This window comes from Manacus vitellinus, unplaced genomic scaffold (assembly GCF_001715985.3).
Source record: "Manacus vitellinus isolate BGI_N305 unplaced genomic scaffold, ASM171598v3 scaffold_7_pilon, whole genome shotgun sequence".
In the NCBI taxonomy this organism is placed as follows: Eukaryota; Metazoa; Chordata; class Aves; order Passeriformes; family Pipridae; genus Manacus; species Manacus vitellinus.
This window is the reverse complement of record NW_021940813.1, coordinates 21,058,414-21,082,747: the sequence shown is the minus strand read 5'-3', so window position 1 is coordinate 21,082,747 and position 24,334 is coordinate 21,058,414. Positions and strand designations below refer to the sequence as shown.

At 38.9% G+C, this 24,334-nt stretch overlaps 1 protein-coding gene across 1 annotated transcript in view; it reads left to right on the top strand.

Moving 5' to 3' along the window:
* The window catches only part of COL4A1 (collagen type IV alpha 1 chain), an 85,018-nt gene that overhangs the window by 39,144 nt on the left and 21,540 nt on the right, over positions 1–24,334 (top strand). The window contains exons 21-43 of the mRNA XM_018083943.1: positions 59–223; positions 2,133–2,228; positions 3,161–3,244; positions 3,979–4,049; positions 8,370–8,561; positions 9,419–9,587; positions 9,934–10,026; positions 10,124–10,228; positions 11,725–11,822; positions 12,126–12,276; positions 12,602–12,715; positions 13,128–13,295; positions 13,844–13,933; positions 14,504–14,656; positions 17,000–17,098; positions 17,190–17,279; positions 18,106–18,245; positions 19,123–19,249; positions 19,354–19,434; positions 20,124–20,222; positions 20,744–20,794; positions 22,637–22,822; positions 23,008–23,141. Of these exons, the coding sequence (XP_017939432.1) occupies positions 59–223; positions 2,133–2,228; positions 3,161–3,244; positions 3,979–4,049; positions 8,370–8,561; positions 9,419–9,587; positions 9,934–10,026; positions 10,124–10,228; positions 11,725–11,822; positions 12,126–12,276; positions 12,602–12,715; positions 13,128–13,295; positions 13,844–13,933; positions 14,504–14,656; positions 17,000–17,098; positions 17,190–17,279; positions 18,106–18,245; positions 19,123–19,249; positions 19,354–19,434; positions 20,124–20,222; positions 20,744–20,794; positions 22,637–22,822; positions 23,008–23,141 (2,756 nt within the window). The remainder of the gene's footprint in view (positions 1–58; positions 224–2,132; positions 2,229–3,160; positions 3,245–3,978; positions 4,050–8,369; positions 8,562–9,418; positions 9,588–9,933; positions 10,027–10,123; positions 10,229–11,724; positions 11,823–12,125; positions 12,277–12,601; positions 12,716–13,127; positions 13,296–13,843; positions 13,934–14,503; positions 14,657–16,999; positions 17,099–17,189; positions 17,280–18,105; positions 18,246–19,122; positions 19,250–19,353; positions 19,435–20,123; positions 20,223–20,743; positions 20,795–22,636; positions 22,823–23,007; positions 23,142–24,334) is intronic.

Genomic DNA, 24,334 nt, shown 5'->3' with positions numbered 1-24,334 from the left:
ATAGTGTTGTTGTCTTTTCATTTTTCACTTTTTCATATACATTTTACTGTCTCCAAAGGTCGACCACTTCCAGACAGGGTAGGATCACCTGGTGTCCCTGGAGAGAGAGGTGAAAAAGGTGAAAAGGGTTCTCCCGGATTCCCTTCACCTGGAACGCCTGGAAGAGATGGTTTCCCAGGTCCCCCAGGGTTGCCTGGCCCACCAGGACCTCCAGGTGTAACAGGTGGGTAAAGCCCTTCCTTGCTTTTCACAATGAAGTCTCAATAATGCCCATAAAAAAAAATGAGACAAGATTATAAATGCTATAATCAGGATGCATGTCGTGGAAGAAACATACCTAAGTTGTTGATGGACCAAGTAAAAGCTGTTCCACAATGCAGGAGGCCACTTGTTTCCTTACTGGGACAAGGATTCTTTGCTAAATAAATGTTTTTAAAATTTCTTCAGAGTTCGCTGTGAACTGTTCCAATATAACCAAACAATTGACCTTAATACATATTGGTTTATTCCCAAATCTTCGTTCGTGAAGCCTAGCCATGATGATGATTATTCTATCCCATTGTGCCAACCTTGAAATATGTGTAGATTTCCAATTAAAAAAATAGCAGATGCTAATATTGTTCTTAGTATAGCTTTTCAATATCACAATTCACAAGTCTGCAGTATCAGTCGTTGTAACAAACTGAACAGGTGTGATAACTAGTCTGCCAGAAGTTTTTATTGTAAAATAAAACTATCTTAGGGGATAATGCAGTCATAGAAAAGCTTGGGTTGGAAGGAACCTTAAAGACCATCTAGTTCCAACCCTCCTGGTATAGGCAGGGATGCCACCCACCAGATCAGGATCAACACATGCTTTATAGAGGTAAATGAAAAGCTAGTAGAGATGTGACAAATATAATATTAGTAGTAATGATAACAACATTACACAGCTATGTTTTATGAAACTGTGATAAAGCAATTTGAAAGAGAAAAATGTTTTGTTTTTTTCTGCAATGAAGCAATAACAAAAGTACATGTGGAAGTGGTCCATGATAATTAGCTCCTTACAACTGATGTTTGTAACTCTTTTATGGAAATAAAACTTTTGCTATAGGTGATGCTGATATTGTGAGTTAAATTGCCATTTCAACATCAAGAATTATATCCCTATTACAATACTTTAGGTACCTTAAAGCTATTGAAAGAAATACTATTCTCTATGGAATTGCTAAACCAAAAATACTTTGTTTGAAAACCGTTGAAGATGCTACCTGGTTATTGCCGTGTTTGCCAATGAAGCAGTACAAAATCCAGTATGTAGAATATGGAATTAAATAGCTAAATCTTACCTCATCTGAAAAATAAGAGCAATTTCTGATTTTCATGCAGCATGTTTTAGTCATTGATTAATTCTTTTCCTTCCTGAGATACTTCTTTGGCTTTCTTCAAGTGCATAATGCGAAAGAATTTGTTTTCCTTCAGATATTGTTTTCCAAACTTCACATTAACATTTTGACTACTGGGTTTGGCCAAAGTGATGTCATATTATATTGGGCCAGAACCTGTGTCATATCCTCAAACAGAAGAAGCATAATTTATATTCTCATATCAAGCCTGAAAAATATTCTTATTTGTTACCCATTTCAGTTCCTAACATATGAGGTTTGTTGTTTTCAGGAAGCTGACATGATGAAGTTAAATGATGTTAACAAGCTGTTCTTGACCTAGAAAGTTTCCTAAAATGTTGAAAACAGAAGTTGGGGTACCAAAACCCTAGTTAATGAATTTCTTCAGAACATCAATACTCTCCATTCTCCTTAGGGTCAAAACAACAGTTTTTCACCTACAGTACTTTTCTTAGCCAAAGCTTACAATGAAAATGGATTTTGTGTGAAAGTTGTTTGTAACCTTATTATGGCAGAGCCTGTCTTTTCTCTCTAATTCTCAGGGTTTCTTAAACGTTATATATGGAATCAGAATACAGACTCCGAGTTAAATTTTTTAAAATAAATAAAATAACAGAGTAAAGTGCTATCCTTACTTATCACTCTTCATAGGTAACATATCAGCTATGACATTGCATAAATGCAACCCTGTAATGGAAACTTGCACTTGTCAAAACAATATTCTTTATTTTATTTCCATTGCAGATGGAATTGATCAGTGCCAGCAGGGAGAACCAGGTGCACCAGGTAGTCCTGGACTCCCAGGAAGAGATGGATTTCCAGGAGAAATGGGAGAGAAAGGTAATAATATTTTAATGTGATTGTTTTCTTATGATTAGTACCCTGGAGCTTGGGTATGTAAAGAGACTGGGCCAATTAGACTGGGTCCAGAGAAAGTATACTTAAAGTTAGTTAAATAAATAGTTCATGGACATGGAATACGTTTCTTGAGTCTACAAGAAGAATATTGTGTATTGAGTTGCGTGACACAAACTTCTATTACAGTTCACTTAACCTCCACATTACTAGGAAGAGATAAAGGATGACATGGGGCTGAAAGAGGAGCTGGAAAGAAGAAAAGGGTTGAGTATAGCCCCATGAAGTGTAAATTGAGCTGTTCATTGCAATTTAAGATGTGAATTCTGAGATGAAGAATTAGAGAGAGGCAGATGAGTTGGGAATGAAAATGGTTTATGAATCATTGCCATGAATATAATTGAAGATAAAATTATAACACCTATAAATAGGACTGTCGACCATGTATTTTAGCAGCATTGAATAAATGGACATTTAAAAAAATGAACTGCGCTCATTTACATGATGATTGATCCTTCCTAATCTCATTCTGCTTGCTGCTTTTCTAAAAGTGCAAAATTACACTGACTGTAGAAGTTCTCCTTTTGCTGCTTTAATCTTTTTATTTCCTCTCTTACTCACTGAATATTTCTTTTCTTATTTTTGATTCTTTTCAGCCTGGTCCCTTTTAACTGTTCTGTTAAATATTATCCCTAGGATAAGACTTATGTTGATTTTCATGCCACTCTAAAAAAATTAGAGGACATCGATTTGCCGAGAAATTATCTCTGAAGCACATAATTAGTAGTAGCACATTTATTTTTATTCTTTCCACATGAAGTGTCATAAATTGACATTTGCCCCTGAATCTGCCTGCTTGCTGTTGTCTTAAATCTTTTCGGTTTTATTCATTTGCTTTGTTGTTTTCTTTTTTTCAGGTGACAAAGGTGAAGCCTGTACCTTGTGTGATAAAGTGGGACCTCCTGGACTTCCAGGACCACAAGGGCCACCAGGTCCAGCAGGTAAAAAATTAGTAACTACCTGAAAATGAGGTACATAGGCTAAATTTTGGAAATGCAGCATACATGATAAATTTAACTACTTTCTGTCCCACTAATCAAATTGTTAGTGAAACTAATGAAAGGGGGGTCCTGTTTTTGACCTGACTCCAAATTTCCAAAACAATCAACAAGAATTACCAAGGAAGCAGAAACTGGCCATAGTGAAGAATCTTTGCAAGCTGTGGTCCAAATATTTTTACAGATGTTTGTGAAAGTGAAAAATAATGTGGGAACCATTTGCTTGTGTGCCCAGGCTTAACAGTGACTCATACATACGTTCCCAATTCCAGCATCAAATTCTGTGTCTTAAAAAAAAAAAATCATTTTTCTTGTACTGTGTGAGAGAAGTGCCACATGCAAAAAAATATATTATACCTCATGTTTGTTCTAATGTGGCTATTCTGAAACATTAATATGAGTTAGGTAGTTTGAAGACTGCATTGGTTACGATAGGTCTAAATAGTAAGGTGAATTCATTCCTAAGTCAAATGAAACATCAACTTCTGAGTTTATGAATGCTGATGTGCAACACATGAGCACATGAATCCAGAAAACTTCACTGACTTTAGCAGCATTATGTTGATATAACTGGGGATGGAATGAGACACTTTCAGGGTCACAAAGAATTCACATACAATGAGCTATTTGTAAAAGCATGTAGTAAATAAAACTATATTTTTTGTCTCTCTGATAAGGTTTTCCAGGTCAATCTGGTTTCAAGGGAGAAAGAGGCTTACCTGGACTTGATGGACTTCCAGGGGTACCTGTAAGTAATGCCTTGCCAAATACTATGTCTTACTAGGAATGTGATCAAAAAACACGTGATAGTCGATGTATCAGTAAACAGTTCTGTTTAAAAACAGACCAGTGCAAGAATATGATAAAATGAACTATGCCTAATAAAATTAAGCAGGAAGCAGTGGGGTTGAATTATGAGAGTAAAAAAAAGAGCTGTTTATTTCTGGTTTTGCTCATCATGGGAACTCAGCGGAACACATAACCTTCTGTCTGAGCAAGCTAAGCAGCGGAGTTGGGTTAAGAGTAGGATTTCACAGGAAACAGATGCAGATTCCCTGTCCTTCTTGTGGGTTGTTCCAATAACTCTTAGCTGTTTTACTACATATATATTGAGAGAGAGACAGTGCCATCTAGTGTAGTGTAAGCAATCTAATATTAGCATACAGCCTGCTGTGGCAGTTTTTCTGAATGTTGAGTAATAGAGTCATAGAATATGCAGAGTTGGAAGGGGCTCATCAGGACCACAGAGCCCAACTCCTGGCCCTGCAGAAGACACCCCAAGAATCACATGATGTGCCTGAGAGTGTTGTCCAAATACTTCTTGAACTGTGTCAGGCTTGGTGCTGTGGCCACTTCCTTGGGGAGCCTGTTCCAATGCTCAAAGACCATCTTGCTGAAAACCCTTTTCCTGATATCTAACCTAAACCTTCCCTGACTCAGCTTCATGCCATTTCCTTGGGTTCTTCACTGGTCAAGAGAGTGAAGAGATCGGTACCTGTCTTTCCACTTGCCCCTGTGAGGATGTTGAAGACCCCAGTGAGGTCTCCCCTTGGTCTCCTCTTCTTCAGGCTGAACAAACCAAGTGACCTCAGCTGCTCCTTATACAGCTTCCTTTCCAGACCCTTCACCATCCTCATGGCCCTCCTCTGGACACCCTCCAGTAGCTTAATGTCTTCTTTATATTGTGGCACCCAAAACTGCACGCAATGTTCAAGGTGAGGTCACACCAGTGCGGAGCAGAATGAGACAATCCCCTCCGTTGACTGGCTGGCGATGCTTTGGCTGATGCCCCCCAGGACATGGTTGGCCCTCCTGGCTGCCACGGCACTGCTGACTCATATCCAGCTTGCCATCCACTAGGACACCCAGGTCCCTTTCCACAGCGCTGCCCTCCAGCCTGTCATTCTCTTGTCTGTGCAGAAATTCAGGGTTGCTCCATCCCAGGTGCAGAATCCGGCACTTTCCGTTGTTAAACTTCATATGGTTGATGATTACTCATCTCTCTGATTTGTTGAGATCTCTCTGCAGGGCCTCTCTGCCCCTGAGGGAGTCAACAACTCCTCTCCATTTAGTGTCATAGGCAAACTTAGCATTCCTTCAAGTCCTCTGTCCAGGCTGTTCATGAAGATTTTGGGAAATGTCTGCAGTATTCTCTAAAACACAATTAGTTGGAGGAAAGCTAGGTACTTTTGAAGAAATGAAGGAAGTCAGTGAAAGCATCCTGATGTGATTACTTGTAAATTATGTTGACGCAGAGCAACATGACTCTCAGTAAGGCCAGATATCAGAAGCAGAACAGCCAGAAGCATAAGACTTGTCTAAAATGTAACACAAATTAATCCTACATGAGCACTGTACTGCCATAACTACATTTGATCTTGTCAGAGTCCACTTGAGTGTCCCTAAGTACACTGTGGTTTCCTGTTCAAACCTACCTCAGCATATACATTCCTGTAGTATAACATGAGTTTTGACACTGTTCCTAGTGTGAGTAGACTGAGTCTTGCCAGACCTTTTCTCTCCAAAGCTATTTCTTTCCTTTCAGCTGATCCCTTTTGGCAACATAATTTTTCAGTGACATTCTTGCGCACTAGCTTTAAAACACACTGGAATTATGTAAGCTCCCTTCATCACCAGTTGTGAGAGAGAGGTCACCTTCAGAAGTTAAAAAACCCCACCTGTATGAGTTTGTTATTCAAGGAATCTATTTCCCTCCACTGAATATAAGTAAAGCCTAGATGCCTGAATGCAGCCAATGAAAGTTCACTAAGATGGAGTCCATTATCTATGTCCACCAAACAAATAACATTGTATTACCCAGTGACTGAATCTACTGTAACATCAGTGAAAGAAACTGAAAAAAAATGAAAGGCATCCTAATGTATTTAAGCTTTTTTGTTGTCTAGCATTAGTTCTCAGCACATGTTTTGCCACACCCTTATATTTTACTTTTATTGCCTCTTAAGTTCTGTTCGTGTCTTTAATCAGACAAGGACTGGCTGCTGTTCTGAATTCTTTTAAGCTTGCTTTGCTTCACAAAGTTCAGCCACGTGGTGATCCAGCATATAGTTTAGCTTGGAGAAATTGCAGAGAAGCCAGGCTTGCAAGCTAATACTGTTTAAAGCCATGCCAAAGCATCAGAGTCTGATCCAGAACACACCAATACTAATGAAAAGATTACCATTGACCATGTTCTGGTTCAGGTATAAGTGAAAAGCAGACAACTGTAAGGAGTGGACATTACCCGCGAAGTTTTTGCTTTACTACCTTAGTGAGTAGCTCTGATTCACTTGAAATTATAGAGGCTGTTCCAATGGCAGAAGTTCATATAAGCCCTAGAAAATATGTAGGGGAAAAATTGAAATTCTGAAAATCCTATAGGTTTATCAGTAGGTAGATAATTTCTTTCTAGGAGAGCTTACAAAACTATTTTCTGAGCATGTGCATAATATTCTGATAGTACCACCTTACTGGTTGTCAGTTGTACAAAATCAATGAATGTTAATAATGAAGAAAAGCATGTGTTTGCATCAGCTGAATGTCATGAATGAACTACCTGGGGAGAAGCTTTCAGCCTTCAATTAGCCTTAGCTCTTGTGTAAGTAATGTTTTAGTTTTGTATAAGATAATCAATTCAATTTTACATACAATCAATATATTTGATGAATATTATAGTTGATTTAAAAGGTTTTGAAAGAAATGAAATCATGGCTTGGCCTTGTATAAACCTGCAATTTTGACTAAGTTTGGTTTTTTCACACTGGAATAGTATTCTTTTCCTGTATTAGTACTGCTTCTGCTAGTGTACTGGTTTAAAGGTAAACTGGCAGGAGAAATGAACCCAACTCAAAAGAGATTATGAGTCAGAGTTACAATTTAATAACAATAATACAATAAATACAGTTATACAGACAAGTAATTGGTTTTAACCCACAAAACCCAGATGTATAACCCTGCACCCTGGGGCATGAACAGAATGGTGTTCATTGGCCCTCATGCTGAGCCCCACGTGGTCCCCCTGAGTCCAAAGCAAAAGGGAAGGAAGACTTGTTGGTGAGAGTGCTGGTTGCAGTCTGGTCGAGGGTGGTGATTGCAGTCTGGTCAAGGTTCTGGTCCTCCTCTGGATCCGACAAGTGGGCCCAGAAGTCCCAAGACCCTAAGATTATATACACACAGGTTGCAGTGGGAATGCCCAGTACCTCCCCCCATTCCATAATGGGTGATTGTGAGTCGTCAGATATTTTTTGAATTCTTGGTGGCCCATTAGCAGACATGACCCCTCAGGCTGGGTGTGGAGGTGTTAATGACTTCCCAGAGGGGAGTTATCACACCTGAGTCATTGGTGTGAGGATAGGAACATCCTCCTGTCTCACAGGCTTCTTAACACCCAGCTTTATAGCCTGAGGGGTCAGGTGTGCTCTGGGCAGCTGCTGCAAATGGTCTATTGTTAACAGTTCCTGGGAAGTGACATAGAGGGTGTAGAATACACAGTTTGAGTTACACCCACACAGCGATGAACTGGTCCCGACTGATCTAACTAGGACAGCTAGTATTAGAAATTCTCATAAAAATGCAGGGATACTTTTGTTGCGTTTGTATCAGGGAAAGGGGTTCCACAGTGTTAAAAGAATTCAGCATTTAAAGGTTGGGGCAGACACTTTAACTCTGAAAATGCTTTTTAAAAAAGTCTCATTTACCTTGATGTTGATACTGTATTAATATGCATGATCGAAATCCTGTGAGTAGTCTACAGAAAATTCAGAGTAGTTTTCTGATGTCATGGCCTGCAGTTCTTGTGTAAGTGGTGTAAGTTTATATGTACCATCTAAAATGATGTACCTGTGATATAAGAGATGACAAAGTGGTTAAGACAAGAAGATTGGCATTAATTCCTGATTCACACTGCTATGTCTTGGAAAATATTCTCTTTTGACTCCTCAGTCAAAAACTTAGTGGTTCCCTTGATTTGGGGATATATTTCCCTTTAATTTCTGGATATTTGTTTTCTTTTGTATCAGTTGAAGGGTTTGTAGAGCAACTAATGACATCTGAATTTATAAAATTTCAGGGGCCACCCGGCACTCCAGGACTTATGGGCAGCCCTGGGGCAAAAGGAGAACCTGGAGATTTTACTTATGATACTATCCTGAAAGGTGAAAAAGGAGATCCTGGTTTCCCAGGACAACCAGGTATTCCTGGAAGAGAAGGAAGACCAGGAAAAGATGGATTTCCAGGTCCACCGGGTCCAAAAGGAGCACCGGTATGTTTGTTTCTTGATGTTTACATATTGTCCTACTGTGTGTTTATTTATGTTTACATACTGTCCTATACATTCCGTCTTTCAGATCAGAATTCACATGCTTTTGTGCCCTATAATGCTTTATGTTTATTGGCCTCATTCATTTTTCCACATCTTGTCCTTACCTTGAGTAGTACATTCTTCCTCAGAGAGAGATTTCTTTTTCACTGGAAATAGTGAGGAAGACAGTCCTTCAACAACAGACTATTTCGGAGTTAGATTTTGACCATTTCTTTTTACATGTCATGCAAATAAGTGATCTGACTCAAATGCATTCAGCATGGCTTGTTACTTCAGGACTATAGAGTGAATTTGTAGATGTGGACAACAGTTTTATTCCTTTCGCCCTTTCTCACAGCTTGATAGTGAGTACTAGTGTGAATGATCTGGCTGACTCTTGGAGATGATTGAACAAATGCAGTTATCCAAGTAGAGATTGTTAAGACAAGATTCAAGTCTGTTCTAGCGTATTTTTCTCCTGGTAGAAACTAATGCTTCAAAATCCTGCACTAATAGAGTTCAGCTGATATGGATGTGGATGTGGATGTGAGTGTGGAGCTCACATCTGCTCCCAGATCCACCACTGAGAGCATGTTGCACATGGTCCAGTTAGCTGCATTACACACTAGGTGTGATTTCCATGTGCTATTCCACGTGGAAACTAGTTCTGTTTCCATTGAGCTCAGCAGTAAAAAAATCTGCTTTCTTCAACATTACAGACACCCATGCTAAATCCAAGTTACAAAATATTCAGAGAGGATGATGTGTTCTGTCTTGCCAGTCAGGCAAGAAGTACACTTACACTTTCCAAAAATTAGGGTACAGCTGGCTTGAAAGGAGAACGTGGTCCCCCTGGCCAGCCTGGATTCCCTGGAGTACGTGGTGAAAGAGGTTTTCCTGGCCCTCCTGGGATAGGTGCTGCAGGGTTACCTGGTGACAAAGGAGACAGAGGCTTTGCTGGAACCCCAGGTTTACCAGGCCTTCCAGGTAATGCTATAGTGTGCTTAAAAGATATATAAAAAAATTTTTAAAAAATTGTACCCTTTAAGTGGTACAGCTTAGAGGATCACCAGAATTTAAGACTTTCTAATTTAAATCTGTGTTTGCTTTCAACAGTATAATTGCAAATCTTTGAGGGCAAGTTTTCTTGAAGAATTTTCTAGGTCAAATGGAATGGTTTAGGTTCATCCTAGTTTTCTGGTGAATCTTACACAAAAAATCCTTCATAACAAGTCACTTGTAATGGTATGGGTGAACTGATATTGCTGGCTAGGTGAAACTCCATTGTTTAATTTCATCAGTTCCTATACTTAATACAACTTTACATTAACAGGAGCAAAGGGTGAAGCAGGACGAACTGTATCACTCCCTGGACCTCCTGGGGCAGATGGCCTTCCTGGGCCACCTGGTTTCCCTGGACCCCAAGGTACAACAGTCTGTTAATCTTTGAGTGATATCAGAATGATTCTATTCCTGAAAAGTTAGCCTTTGCATTTACATTTGTCTTGTTTTCATTTGCAAAGGTGACAAAGGGAATCCTGGGCTTCCAGGTAGACCCGGCCTACCAGGAGAAAAAGGTGCTGTTGGGCAGCCAGGTATAGGATTTCCTGGACCTCCAGGTCCCAAAGGTAAGATAAAATTATCCATCTAACAAAGCTGGTGTAACTGGAGTATGGATGGAGGCCTACGCTGTCATCCAGCCATGGCTGCATCAAACTGGGAGGTGCAGCTGAAGAACCTCCCTTGTGAAAGCCAACAAGCACCACAATGAGCATTCGTTCGATGTACACTTGCTTTGTGCGGTGAGGTGGTGCAGATACAGTCATAGCTGGTGCCAGAATAGAAAATGATGTAGTATAGCATCTTACATTGCAGCAACAGAGGTTGTTGAGAGATGGCCCTTCTGAGAGATGGAAAACACTGTGTGTGGTTGGTCAAAATAATATACTGACATAAAACAGCTCTGCTGTGTCCCAAACAGCTGAGAGTGGTTTGACTAGGATTCCAGCTGACTCAATATTAAGTTTAGTCTTCCTTCCATGGCCATTGACAGGGTATGCATGTAACTTAGAGGGAGTCTAAATGTTCATATTCTAGTTTTGGATTTTTCTAAGATGTATTTCATGGTGGTGCTGCTCATTTAGGACTAAATGAACTGTCAGCAACCACCTCAAACACCAAAATTCTTGTGTGTCTTCATTATTTGCTATGATTCCACACACCAATGAGCTGGGAGGATTGGAAACTTAATAAGGAGAAATGGCATATTTTTCCCTGTAACCACCTCTAGTTCCTCTGAGACTGCATTGGAACAATGCAGAACAAAAAAACCCCATTGTATCTGGAAAAGAATTGCTGTATGCACTTTGATTCCAGCAAGAGAGGAATTGCACATCAAATACATTTGTTTCAAAAACCCTTTCATGAGCTCAGCTCTGTCCAATGACTTTACTGGGGCTTAGCCTTAAAGTTGTATTTCCCACTCCCTGAGATGTTTGCCTGTGCAAGAAGCTTCATCTGAACTTACTGAATGTGTGCTGGTGTTGAGTGAGTGCTATCTTTAAGTGATTTGCAAAATGTTGTAAGTATTCCATCCTGCATTCCCAAGGTGCAGTTCATGGGCCAACTACAGCACAGAAACCTTCTGCATGCAACCCACAGTGGGATGTGTAGGAGATGTCACCAGATATCTACTGAAAAAAAGGTGTTGATTCACAGGCGGATTTTCTTGTGCATCCCTCAGTCTCATGGCCGACACATTAAATCATCTTTTCTGATGAAGACTTTGGGAACCCAGTTTTGCAAACTGGATATTTTTCCTAAGGAAGATGGGAGATGAACCCACAAGGCTATTCATTTAAGAGGAGACACTCAGCATTTATTTCTTCTGGGTGGTGGTTTCTCATCAGAAACCAAATGCTGCACAAAGCTCAGTGTTTGAATCTTTGTTGGTACATTTGAGTCCTGGCTTCCCTAGAAGTTTGACATAAAAGGCTACACAGGTCTTTTTTAACACCTCCCTGTGAGGATGTGAATAGTTCAGTTAGAAGCTTGAAGAAACAGCAGAGGTCACTTACAGGCAGAGACAGTAATGATGTGTGTATTGTTTTGTTTTGTTTTATAGGTTTCCAAGGTCAGCCTGGCTCACCTGGTCTGCCGGGAACTCCAGGAACCCCTGGCCTGGATGGTTTGCCAGGTGTTCCAGGTTTACAAGGTCAAAAGGTAGATGCCAGCTGCTCATACTGTTATCTGTGACTGGCCATGTTAACAGGAATGTGTGCAAAGATCCTTCTCTTTAAAAACTGGCCAAACCATCTTTCATCTTATGTTTCCCACTGTACACGCAGAGGAACAGAGTAGATGGATGAATGCTTGACATTAACGCTATAAGGATAACAGCTCTTCCCTAAAGTCACATATAGAGCTTTATACAAAAACTCTACACTGCATGATTTAAACACATTTAGTTAATGATATACTGGTTTTGATGTATTGATTCCTAATCTATTGTGTTTCTTTGGCTAGGGTGAACCTGGTATAGGTCTCCCTGGCCCTAAGGGATTGCCAGGGCCTCCTGGCCCAGCTGGCATCCCTGGGGAAAAGGGAAGTCCAGGACTACCTGGCTTACGTGGCGAGCAAGGCTTTCCGGGAATACCTGGACAGCAAGGATTCAGAGGTAACATTGCCAGAAAAATACAGCTCTGTATTTCTATTTCTTTTTAAAATCACTCCCCTGTAGATGCAGCAAAAAGTCTATTCATCACTGAAATATCCTACTGATATCTTGAGGAATTGCCCATTTTCCTATCCTTGTTTTCTCCTACCATCCACCAGTAGCAAATGATAGCAGCAAAGAGAGGCCCTTTCTCCAAGCCCAGACTGGAGGTGTTAGAAGCTGTTGGCCACATGCTTCCAAGGCATCTTGTCTGGCATCTTCAGCAAACAAGATGTCAAACAGCATTGGAGGAGGCTCAGTCTATGTCTCTCATGTCTTCCCACAGGTGACCCCGGCCTCCCAGGTCTCCAAGGCTTGCAGGGACCTCCAGGAGCACCAGGGCTGGGCCCTCCAGGATTGCCAGGACCTGCCGGGCAACCGGGACCCCAGGGACCACCAGGTGAGAGAAAAATACTGCCACGATGATGCTTAGGAGTAGAATTTTGGCATAAGTGGATATTGACACTAGTAAAAGTGTTGCTCATGAACTGTTTTGTCACATGAAGTTGGTGAGGGTGGATGAGGTCACATGCCAGTGGGTGTCCTCCATCTGGTCTGAAACGCGGGGCGAGGCCTCCTGAGAGGATGCCTGCCATTTGGTTTGGTCTCCTTGAGTCATTGGTGGGTGATAGATGTGAGTTCAAAGCCTCTCTTAGAAAATGGATGGGTACTGGTTCTGCTGTCTGCCTTTGAATCTTCATTTTCCATGCCATGTAATTTGTGATCCACAGGTGTACATGCTCAGATATACTTGTTAATGGTGTTCCTTGTTCTCTGTTAAGGACTAATTCTGTATCTTCTGTTTTTCCTAGGATTTCCTGGAGTAAAAGGAGAAAGGGGCTTCCCTGGTATCCCAGGTCTAGACATGCCAGGACCAAAAGGGGACAAAGGTAGCCAGGGCCAACCAGGGGTACCAGGCTCTGTGGGGTTACCTGGCCTGCCAGGTCCACAAGGGGCTGTTGGACTGAAAGGATCGGCAGGTAAACATCTTTTCCTTCAGAAACCTGCATCTTTGACAACTGTTTTATTTTATTAAGTTGTGGTAGCATAACTTTTCACTTGGTGAGGAATTGATCCATCAAAGAGCCCAAGCTTGGGAAAACACACTGACCTCAGCAAAGCAACTCTGTGCACATGTGACTGAACTGCTACTGAAGTTCTTCAGTGGATCAAATCCAGCAGCTTGTATGAACTAGCCTTTAGCCTGTAATAATAAAAGGGGATTATTCTGCACAGTTTTAGTGACAGAGTATGGTTCTAATAATGCCTTTGTTAATGACAGCATTGTTTGCTGTAATAGGAAGTTTTAAGAATTTGTCATTACAAACTGTGCTTTTTCTGGTTTTCATAACACTATTTTTACTGTTGTTTTCTCTGTCAGGCTGTTTTAGATTAATCATCTTCTTTGTCCCATTTTTCCTTTAGTAGTGCAAATCTTAATATGATAGACAGTAAATAATTCTGTTTCTAACACTTCTTTGCACTGCTTGCTTTGTTTCTGTTATTCACTCTTTCACTTTGGCTTCAGGACCCAAAGGAGAAATGGGAGTTATGGGAACTCCTGGATTGCCAGGAACTCCTGGACCAGTTGGAGATCGAGGATTACCTGGTGAAAAAGGTAAGAGAGCGATTTTCTCAAAATCAAAATTGTAAAATCCACCTTTTTCAGAACAGAAGGTAAGTCTAGAAGTAAGCAAATATAAGAAGTATGTTTGGGCTAAGCTTTCCTGTAAGTTAGAAACACTATAAAAAGCCATATTCTAGGAGCAGTTGTGTTTGAGCACCAAGACATGATTTTTGATACAGTCTTAAACAGTGAAAGGGTTTACTAGGTGTGGGGATGCTATAGATATTACTCCAAGAAAAATGCAGTCTTTGAAATTATAAAAAGCCAGCACGAAGATCTTAATTAAACGCTTCACATAATGCTCTGTATTACTGCCAATTTTTTGTCCTTATTGTTTCAAGAGTCTAAAATTAATGGCTGTGAAGTGGGAAAAATATGTCAACTTTCTGATAGAGCTGTTGTAAAGTCCTGGTATAAGAAAAACTTCATAGAAGATGTTCCAGAGCATGGTATTTGGTGCTCAAAATTTGAATAAATAGCTAATTTAATTTGTTGTTGTCTACTAAGTATTTTTGCAGAGTTTTATATGCCTTTATAATATTCAGTGCTGTCCCTTTATAGGTAGCCCAGGTTTCAAAGGTGTAGTCGGACCTCAGGGTGATCCTGGTGTCAAAGGAGATAAAGGTGAAGCTGGTCTCCCAGGAAAACCTGGAACGATAGACAACATGGACATGGTTAGTCTCAAAGGCCAGAAGGGAGAACAAGGAGAAAAAGGTAACTTTAGTCTTTAACTGTGGATAAGTGAAATTAACATATATCGTCGAGCCCAGCAGCACTTTGAGTTCAGTTTTGTCTTAGTTTTAGACAACAGTTTTTAAAATAAGATTGAAGAATTTCACACAGCAAATGCAGATATTTTTCTGGTATTTTTCAATTCCATAGAAACAAAGAATAATCACAGAACAAAGGGATTTTGGTTGAATGGAAAAAGTTGGGTTTGCTCTTATAAAATCAATTTTACCTCTTTTATAAGAAGACTCTCAAAAGAAAATATATTTTAGAAGTGAAAACTAGAGCTTTCCAGAAAAGAAAAGCTGTCTTTCACGTAAAACATGTAGTGGAAGCCCTGTTGTGGCCATGAAAATTAACTAATAAGTGTAAGAAAAAAAGTGAGCAGTCTTGTTTGACAAACGTATTTCTTTGTGACCAGAAGAAAATTCAGGAAAGAAACACATGTATGCCACTCATACCAAGAGATTAACTTATGTCAGTTCAGAAAGATCTGGAAATAAGCAGGACAAAGGCAATCAGTTGTCTCTTCAGAAACTTTATCGTAGTAGAGCTATTAGCTTTTTTAGACAACACATTCTTCTTGGATTTTTATTTTTACTGCTACATGAAAAATCAGTTGTTTAGGATCATTCTCTTTCCTGCTTTTCTTTTCAAAGAAAAATAGTGTATATTTTATATATTTCTAGTATTTGTCCTTATTAAAATTATTTTTAATTAAAAAATACCGTGTTTTTAATAAATGTTAACTTTCTTAGTTAAAATAGAAGTGTAGAGTAGGAAGAGAGCTAATTCTGTCCTCTTTTCAAGACTTTCCAGTTCAGAGTCATCTGTACATTTTATCAGTGTATGTTCTCTGTTGGGCCCAGGACAGAGCACTTGAGACTCCTTTCCAGTTTGGCCGTGAATCACCAATAAATGTACTACGTTGTGTTTGAACTGTGGAAACAGGAGAGTTTCCCAGTCTAACTACCTCCTATCTCCATGTCCTGACTCCTTGTCAGAATGAGACCTGAGCTCATGTGTTCCAGTTGGGTCTCAGAGAAACCTGGGCATGTGGGTAAACAGTACCTCATGCAATGGCATGAGCAACTGTGGAGTACATCTGCCTTTAAGCTCAGATGCAGCTTCTAAGAGCATTTTGTGTTTAAAGAGGCTCCCAGCCTATAAAGATTTCACCTAGATTATTTTGTCTCACTTGTTTCTGATCTTGATATATATATTGGTATGTAAAGTTTTATAGCAAATCCACACAGGTTGTTTTTCAATATTTTCTTGTCTACTATTGGTGTGTAGGATAATTAATTTTATTTCCAGAATTGTAAATTTGGCACATTGGTTACATGTATAAAGAAACCTTTGCTGAGAAATTCAAATGGTTGATTTCTTTGGTTTCTAACTTAATCTCTCCTGCTCTAATAATGCATGCTTGCAAACTTGTATGCCCTACCTTTTTCTGACCGCATACGATCTACATGTTGGCCTGGCTCACACAGCCTGGGAGGGTAGATTCCAGCCTGCAAATTTCTGCTCTTATATCGTCCTCTTCAGCCCAAAGATACTTAGTACCGGCAGAGAAAAGTAAGCTAGTTATACTCCATAACTTTTCTGATATTTTAGCTGCCTTCATTTCTCTAGACAGGAATATCACAGTAATGTTTTTAAAAGCTTCCAAAATACAAACTGTGTGGAGAAGACACAACATTTTTGTGGCATATTGTCAGTGATGTTTAATGAAAAAATTTGGATTTGGACATCTTGAAATGTTTTTAATAAAAGCCACTTATTTAAAAACATTCAGTGAGCTATCTTCAGTAACCTGTTTTCCTGCAGCTATATGCAACACTAACAGGAATGTTTATGACCAAAAAGTGTGGACCTAAAGCTGGAGAAGAGACTCAGCACAGAATAAGAGGTCAAACCTTCTGGAATGGTGAAGGTGCTTTAACATTAAATGGAACAGGGAAAACAGCAAATTTCTGGCTACAAACTAGCTGTTCTCATGTGCCTTTTTAGAGAGCTGAACAGTCAAATCAGTAATTTCTGTTAACACCTGATATAGTGTGCCACTTCTCAAATAACTCATTAATCTGGGTCAAACAGACAGTAACTTGCTTTGTAATTGCACAGACACCTGTAAAATGGTGATAGTTTGCAGCCTTTCCTCAGTATTGGTTTAGTGATTGGAGAGTTGTGTTTTTCTCAGCCATTTCCTTGTTCATCAGCGAGAAGCAGCCGTGATCAAAAATCAACTGGAAGAATTATTATATGTCATTACAGTAAATTTTGATAAAATTATCTCACTATGTTTGTCTTCTTGATGTCCAGGGGACCATGGAGCAACAGGAGAAAAAGGGCTACGTGGGGATTATGGAGAACCAGGAATTCCAGGGAAGGATGGTGAACCTGGTACTCCAGGACAACCAGGTATGTCTGAAGATAACAGCAGAGAGACTAATTGTCAGGTATTTTAAACCTTACTAACTAATGGGACTCTTAATTTCTCTGTTGTCCATAGGACCAAAAGGTGATCAGGGCCCCCCAGGGTACCCAGGGGATCCAGGAGTTCCAGGACAAAAAGGATCGGTTGGTGAAATGGGTTTGCCAGGTACTGATTGCTGGAAGTTTCTTATTATTGTTTTCCTCAAGTTAATGTAGGACATTACGGGAGACCTGTATGGAATATTTGTTGTTGATCTACTAAACTGTTGCACTATTTGCAGGGACTGAATTTTAGGCTTTTGGAACATTACATTTCAATCCTATTGTGATATACAAATAATAGGATGGTCTCCTAAGTTTCTATATGCAAATACCTTAGCTTGATATTTAGGATTTGTATATTTGTTTCAGGCACACAATTTTTCAAGTGATGCCTGTTTGTCTGTCTCTGTCTCTGCTATTGTGTGAACTGCATTAAGTTGCTTGTGTATTTCCTTCCTTCTAAAAAGTTTGGTGAATCGCTGCATACTGCATGTTAATTATGAACTGTAGTGATCTGGGAAGAGTGTTGTTGTGGAGGGGATTGGTGAAGAATAAAATAGAGAAGAACTTATATCTCGGCATGGAAATTTTGTCTCCTTTCAGATGGCCTTGAGTCTAGCATATTTAGGAAATCAAAGGTAAAAGGCTGAGATGGTGAAAGAGGACAAAAGAACATGCTACAGAAGAGTCTGTTGCTGTAGTCCTGTAAGAGATTATTCAAATAAAGTTTTATTCAGATCATATTTTTCACAAGAGCTCTGTTTACTCTGAATCCAAGATTATGACCTTTTCTTATGAGGAGAGCTTATCATCCCATAAACAGTCCCATTTAGAGAGTGAATCTCAGAAGTTGATTTACTTGCTTTTGTAGCTCTGAATAGCTAAGGCAACACTGAAAAATCATTGTCAACTCTGCTTCTGATGCACCCATTTTCCTTTTCTCTTCCTAGGAACACCTGGAGAAAAGGGTCTTCCTGGAGTACCAGGTTCACCAGGCACACCAGGGTTCCCCGGGCAAAAAGGTGAAAAAGGAGACAAGGGTGCACCAGGGTTTCCTGGGATTGGATTTCCGGGGTCTCCTGGTGAGAAGGTATTTATACCCCTAAGGATTTAATTGTCTCTACCAAGCGCTTCATTTGAAAAGATGCAGTTGTCCTTCAAGTTGTTTTATTATATTTTCTATTATCCTAATTTAAGTATCTTATGAGAAACTTGAAAGGTGTGCATATGCCCAGGTTTAGATGCATTCTGTTTGATGGGACCATTATCTTCAGGGTTCTTATTTGTTCTCTCTCTTCAGAGTGCTAGAAGTGGGGGGAAGGGGAAAAACTTTTAAAAACACTAATCAAATAATGTGAAAAGGGCATCTTACAAACAGAACAAATAATCATACAAAAATAACATTGCTGTACTTTTGCAGAAATACTGGGAAACCGAAAAAAACTATACAATGCTCAGATATTAATGAAAAGTGAACTGTATTAATACTGTCTATAAAGTTTAATTTAATAGTATCTGAAAGGATTCTCATGTGTTTCATATTCCTTTTTCTAGCTGTATAATGACAGTTATTGTGAATTTATAAGTAAAAATTGTAATATTAATACTAATTAATATGGTGGCAAACTTGCTGAAGACTTCAAAAAAAGATTATTTTTTTTTAAGATGATGAAGTGTAATAAGTAAGTTAAGAGGCTGATTTGGAAAAGACTTTGTATAACAGTCATAAAAATGCATAGAAAACTGCTCATTTTCATATGTAGGTATTAAGCAATTGCTAGAAGAGTTAAAAACTCTCATAGTGGAATTTAATGCCATATTAAATCCTAAATTACTTTGTTTCCAAATGGAAAAAGAATGGAATTCCTTAAAAGTCAGATGGATAAGAGGGGTGACATCTACTATTACAAAAAGGAAAAACTGTTTCGGAATTAATGTGTGGATTTTATATGTGCTACTTCTTCTAGGGAGAACCAGGAAGAACGGGTAGTCCAGGTTTATCTGGAGATAAGGGTGAAAAGGGTAGTTCAGGAATTCCTGGAATGCCGGGTGCCCCAGGTCCCAAAGGATCCCCTGGCATGGCAGGATTTCCAGGCAAGTGTTTATACTTTTATAAAACAGAAATTGCAGTGAAAAATTAAAGTGAAACTTATACAGAATATCCCACATGTAAACCCATGTCTTCTTCCTTTCTTTAGGAAGTCCCGGCCGCCATGGAGAAAAGGGTGAAAAAGGACTTCCTGGCTTAAGTGGCATTCCAGGTTTAAAAGGAGAACCAGGTAAAAAAGAAATATAAAACACCAAATGCTATTTAAAGTATTGTTCACCTCCAGACAGTGGCTGAAACAAATTCTGTAGCATTCAACATTCATTTTGGTTCAGATATTTCATGGTACATTTATTAATTTCATAAACAAAATAAGACTGCCATTCCCAAGGTAAATCTGAGTCAGTGTAGTGGGGGGGCTAATACTTCTTTTACACTGTTTGAGGAAAAGATTTTACCAGCTTCCATAAGACTGGTTGTTGCTATAGCCATTAGCTCTGTTGTTTCTGAATTAATTTAAAAACAATACAACTGATCTATATGTCCAAAACTGAATCACCACATTAGCATTGTCACACATATGTTAAAGAGGAAATAGAGTATGGAGGAGAGTAAGTCCATTGCTGTTAAGAATATAATAACATTTTTGATCTTGGAGTCTTCTCAGTTTTCTGGCTGCAGGACACATCATCTTATTGGACAATGGAAACTGTGCTATTTACAAGTCTTTGCTGGAGTTCCTTCATTCTAAGCTCACTGAGATTTGTGATAATTAGCTATGTCAAAATCTTTAATACTCGAGCCATGTCTCAGTCATCATGCAGTGTGTGCTAGGTCTCTCAGAGCAAAAGGAAAAGTTAAGTTTTTCTTTAGAGGAAACAAAAACTCATAGGTGAAATGAAAATGTCAATGATTTTTCAGGTGAACCTGGTGCTCCGGGTCCTGCTGGTTCCATTGGTCAGAAGGGTGAACCAGGTTATGATGGAATTCCAGGTGCAGCTGGTGCAAAGGGTGAACAAGGTACTGTGACTGTCATCTTAAGTTTATGTGGCATGAAAAAGCACAGAGACAGGCTACACAAGAGTAGTTGGTAGAGGTATGTGCTGGGTTAGAAGTACTTTGGATGAAACCTTAGAAAATAAAGTTAGTATGGTGTCTTGCAAACTACTTACTGTCATCCATCATTGTAAAGCTGATCATTTAGATGAGCAAATGTGTTTAATCAATGTAGTCTTGGAAGAATTTCTTTCAAAAAGCTGGCAGTACTTTAAAGAATTGTGTTTTGGCATTAATTTCAGCCTGCAACTTAGCTGTGAAATAGTGGAGCAGTCTTGCCTTTATTTAGGGTAGGGTTTTCAGTCATACAGGACCCATTGTGCTGAATACAATACCAACACATAACAAAAACAGCCTCTGCCCTGAAGAACTTTTGCATAAGCCATTTATTTGAAGTTTTTATTTGCTTAATAGACTTTTATTCATTACAGGTTAAATTTAAGTACTTTCCCATCTTCTAATTTCTCGCTGTTTCTGTACTGCAGGTCTTCCAGGTAGAGGACTTCCCGGATTTCCTGGTGCAAAGGGAGATAAAGGTAAAACACTTATTTAAACAAGAGGCAAACCTCCCTCCCAACATACTGTAGCCATAACTCTGTAATGCAGACATACTTTCTACTTCATTCTTTTACATGCTATACCTTCTCAGAGCAAGCAGAAGCTCTGAGAGGCTCAAATACTAATTTCTATTACAGTGGCAACATCTTGGAACATGAGTTAGATATGCCCTAAAATAGGTAATTATTCATAGTGTGGAATTTACTGCAAGCTGTGCTGTGATGAGGTAATATAAATAACACCTGTATTTGTGTGCTGTGCTTTTGACCCCAAGTATTTCTGTTTTGCTACTAATTCTGCAAGAATCAGAATCTAGTGAGGCTCTGTGCACCAGACAGCTATAGATAGTAGTTTAGTGGCCAGGATACTGTAGTAATTTTTTTCCTGAATCTGTTTTGCAGCCCAGATTTATTAATTGCCAAAATAGTTATTTTCTATAGCTCAGTAGAGCATGTCTAAGCTATGCACAGGAGCATGGTGCAGAGATGCAAAAGATAGCAAAGACCTGATGAGATCTTACTGGAAATTGTTATTACTTGGACTCAGGACTTATTAGCTTATTAGGTACAGGCACAAAGCTATCACAGTTTCAGGTCACTACACTGTGCTGTGACAACAGCTTGATTGACTTGAGTCAGTGCTTGTTCAAGGTGTCTGTAATGCACCATGCTCCATTTTATGAAATAAGTATCTCTGAGGCACTAGACTGCAATAGATACAGTAGTGAAGAAATATGAAGCTGTACCTGTTAAAGGAAATTGTTACAGGATTTTCAATTTTAGCCATCCAGAAAACACAAATGATTCAACTACTCCGTCTATGCAATTAACATGACATGGCAGATTTTGAAGAACTTATATAGCTTTAAATATCAATGCCCTACCTTACTCATTCATTCTATAAATACAGGAAACTTGTCTGGGCAATCAAAAGTGATAAATCAGAATTTTAGAATATATTTCATTTACTGTATTAGACTAATTAGCATTCATGAATTGCTGAGAAAGCCCTAATGTTAGAGAACTTAATAAAATAAACAAATTTTCTAATCATAACTCAGTAGGGCATGTAGAATGCTAGATTATGACAACAGTTTTCTCATCCTACCTATATCTCTCATTATGTTACCTCATTTAAAAAGATCTGGGTTTAGAGTAAATATATATTCAGCTGACATAATTTGTGTTCCAAATGCATTATAGTTCCAAAGAAACAAGTCCAGTATTTAAAAACTTTGTTCTGCTCAGGAAAAGGGCTAGGGATAGTGTTCTTTATAAATTTTATTTCTCTTATTATTGTACTTACACCAGCTATTCTATACTCTTTTTGCTCAATCATGATCTAAAATTAGATTGAATTGCAATTGTTAAGTATTTGCACAAGCCTGAAAGTAAGTGCTAAATGTCTAAATCTAGATCTTAAAGAAAAAAGTATTCCATTTTTCTCCATGAGCAAGTCTTTTTGTGCTTAGTCCCTTACTTGACTATGACAATAATAATTGTAATGCAGTAAGGGTTTGGGGGCTTTATAATCCTTGTGTAAGGAGTGATAGAGAAATGCTGAGAGACAATGTTGACTTAAAATAACCTAGTGGTTATTTTAGATAAGGAAAGGTACGTCAGTCAAACTACTTTCCTCATACTTTATATCATAATGTGGAGAATAATACAGTTTTTCTAAAGTTTTGCATTTTTATTGAAATGTATAAAATCAATGTTTTGATTAGGAATAAAACTTACTATGAGTGGATAGTAAAGCAGAAGATTTCAGTCATTGTGGTCTTTTTTCTAATCACATTCTGTGGCTGTTTCAAATCTTAGGTGCAAAAGGTGAAGTGGGTTTTCCAGGATCCCCAGGAAGTCCGGGGATTCCAGGACTGAAAGGAGAACCAGGATATGTAGGTCCACCAGGCCCTAAGGGCAGCCAAGGTCTCCCTGGACTACCAGGAAGTGCAATTGAGGGCCCTAAAGGAGACAGAGGACCCCAAGGCCAACCAGGTCTTCCAGGTAATTCTTTATCTTTAGTATTAATGTACTGATGTTCATCAAAGCTCACCTAATTAATTAATAATTTAATCAATATTGCATATCCTTGTTTTTCTTCTTCTCACAGGTCAGAGAAAAGCTCCTCTTTATAGGCAGTTTGTGCTCTGCACAAATTTTGCTGCTAAATACTCTCTTCTGGTTTGTAGGTTTACCAGGTCCATCAGGGCCACCTGGACCTCCAGGTCAGAAAGGGGCCAAAGGAGAGCAGGGAAGCAATGGCTGGCCAGGGACTCCTGGGGGGCCAGGAATCAAAGGTGATCCAGGTTTCCAGGGACTGCCAGTAAGTACACTCCAGATTTGCTGAAAGTTGGTTCTTGTAATTAATGGATATATTAATTATATAGTTTCTTGTTCAAAGTAATGATACTTTATGTTCAGTGTGCCTTTGGACTTACTGCTGACAATGTAAAGTCAGTTTGAAAACATTTCATTTCTCTCCTTAGAAAGGCTGCCTACTGATAAGTTCCAGTAAGCTAATGAACGTATTAGAAATTTATAGATAGTGAGTGGTAACATACAGCACCCAAAATAAAATTTACAGTGTTTTAAGAGTACAGGATGGCTGCAACACATCCATAAATTCTGAAAATATGTTAGTAGTTAATTTTAAAGGTTGCATATTTCGTGATAAATTGCCTTCTGAAAATACCTGAACTGTTTGCTTTTGTTATGAAAGCTTTCAATAAAGTGCACATTCACTACTGTGAATGATGAAATATCGCCTCTGATTTAGAAATACAAACAGGCAATGCTATTAATACATTGTTGTCATATATTATTCATTTCCCCTGACCTAAAATAGTCCCTTTTCTGGATATTAGGGAGAATGAAATAGAACAGGACAGTCACCTAGAATAATTGGTCTTCTATGCTCTTTCTCTTGGAGTGTCTGATGCCTTTCACCACATTGAAAAATATACTCTATTTTTCAACTTTTTATTTTCTCTTTTCTACTACACTGGGAACTGGGATTGTTTAGCTTGAAGAAAAGGAGGCTCAGGGGAGACCTTATCACTCTCTACAACTACCTACCTGAAAGGAGGTTGTAGACAGGTGTGGGTCGTCCTCTTCTTCCTTGTAACATGTGACAGGACAAGAGGAAATAGTCTCAAGTTGTGCCAGGGGAGATTTAGGTTGGATATTAGGAAAAATTTCTTCACTGAAAGGCTGATTAAGCACTGAGACAAGGAACCCAGGGAAGTAGTGGAATCACCATCCCTGGAATCACCATCCCTGGAAGTGTTCAAAAAAATGTGTGGATATAGCACTGAAGTTTTTGGTTTAGTGGTAAACATAGCAGTGTTGGGTTAAAAAAGATTGGGCTTGATGATCTTTGAAGTCTTTTCCAACCTTAATGATTATACTTTAAAAAAAAGACAATAATAACAATAATAATAATATTTATGGAAAAAGAGTTAAGAAAGTAGGTAGGTATGACTCAACAATTCCTAGTGTACAAAAGGAAGAAAGACT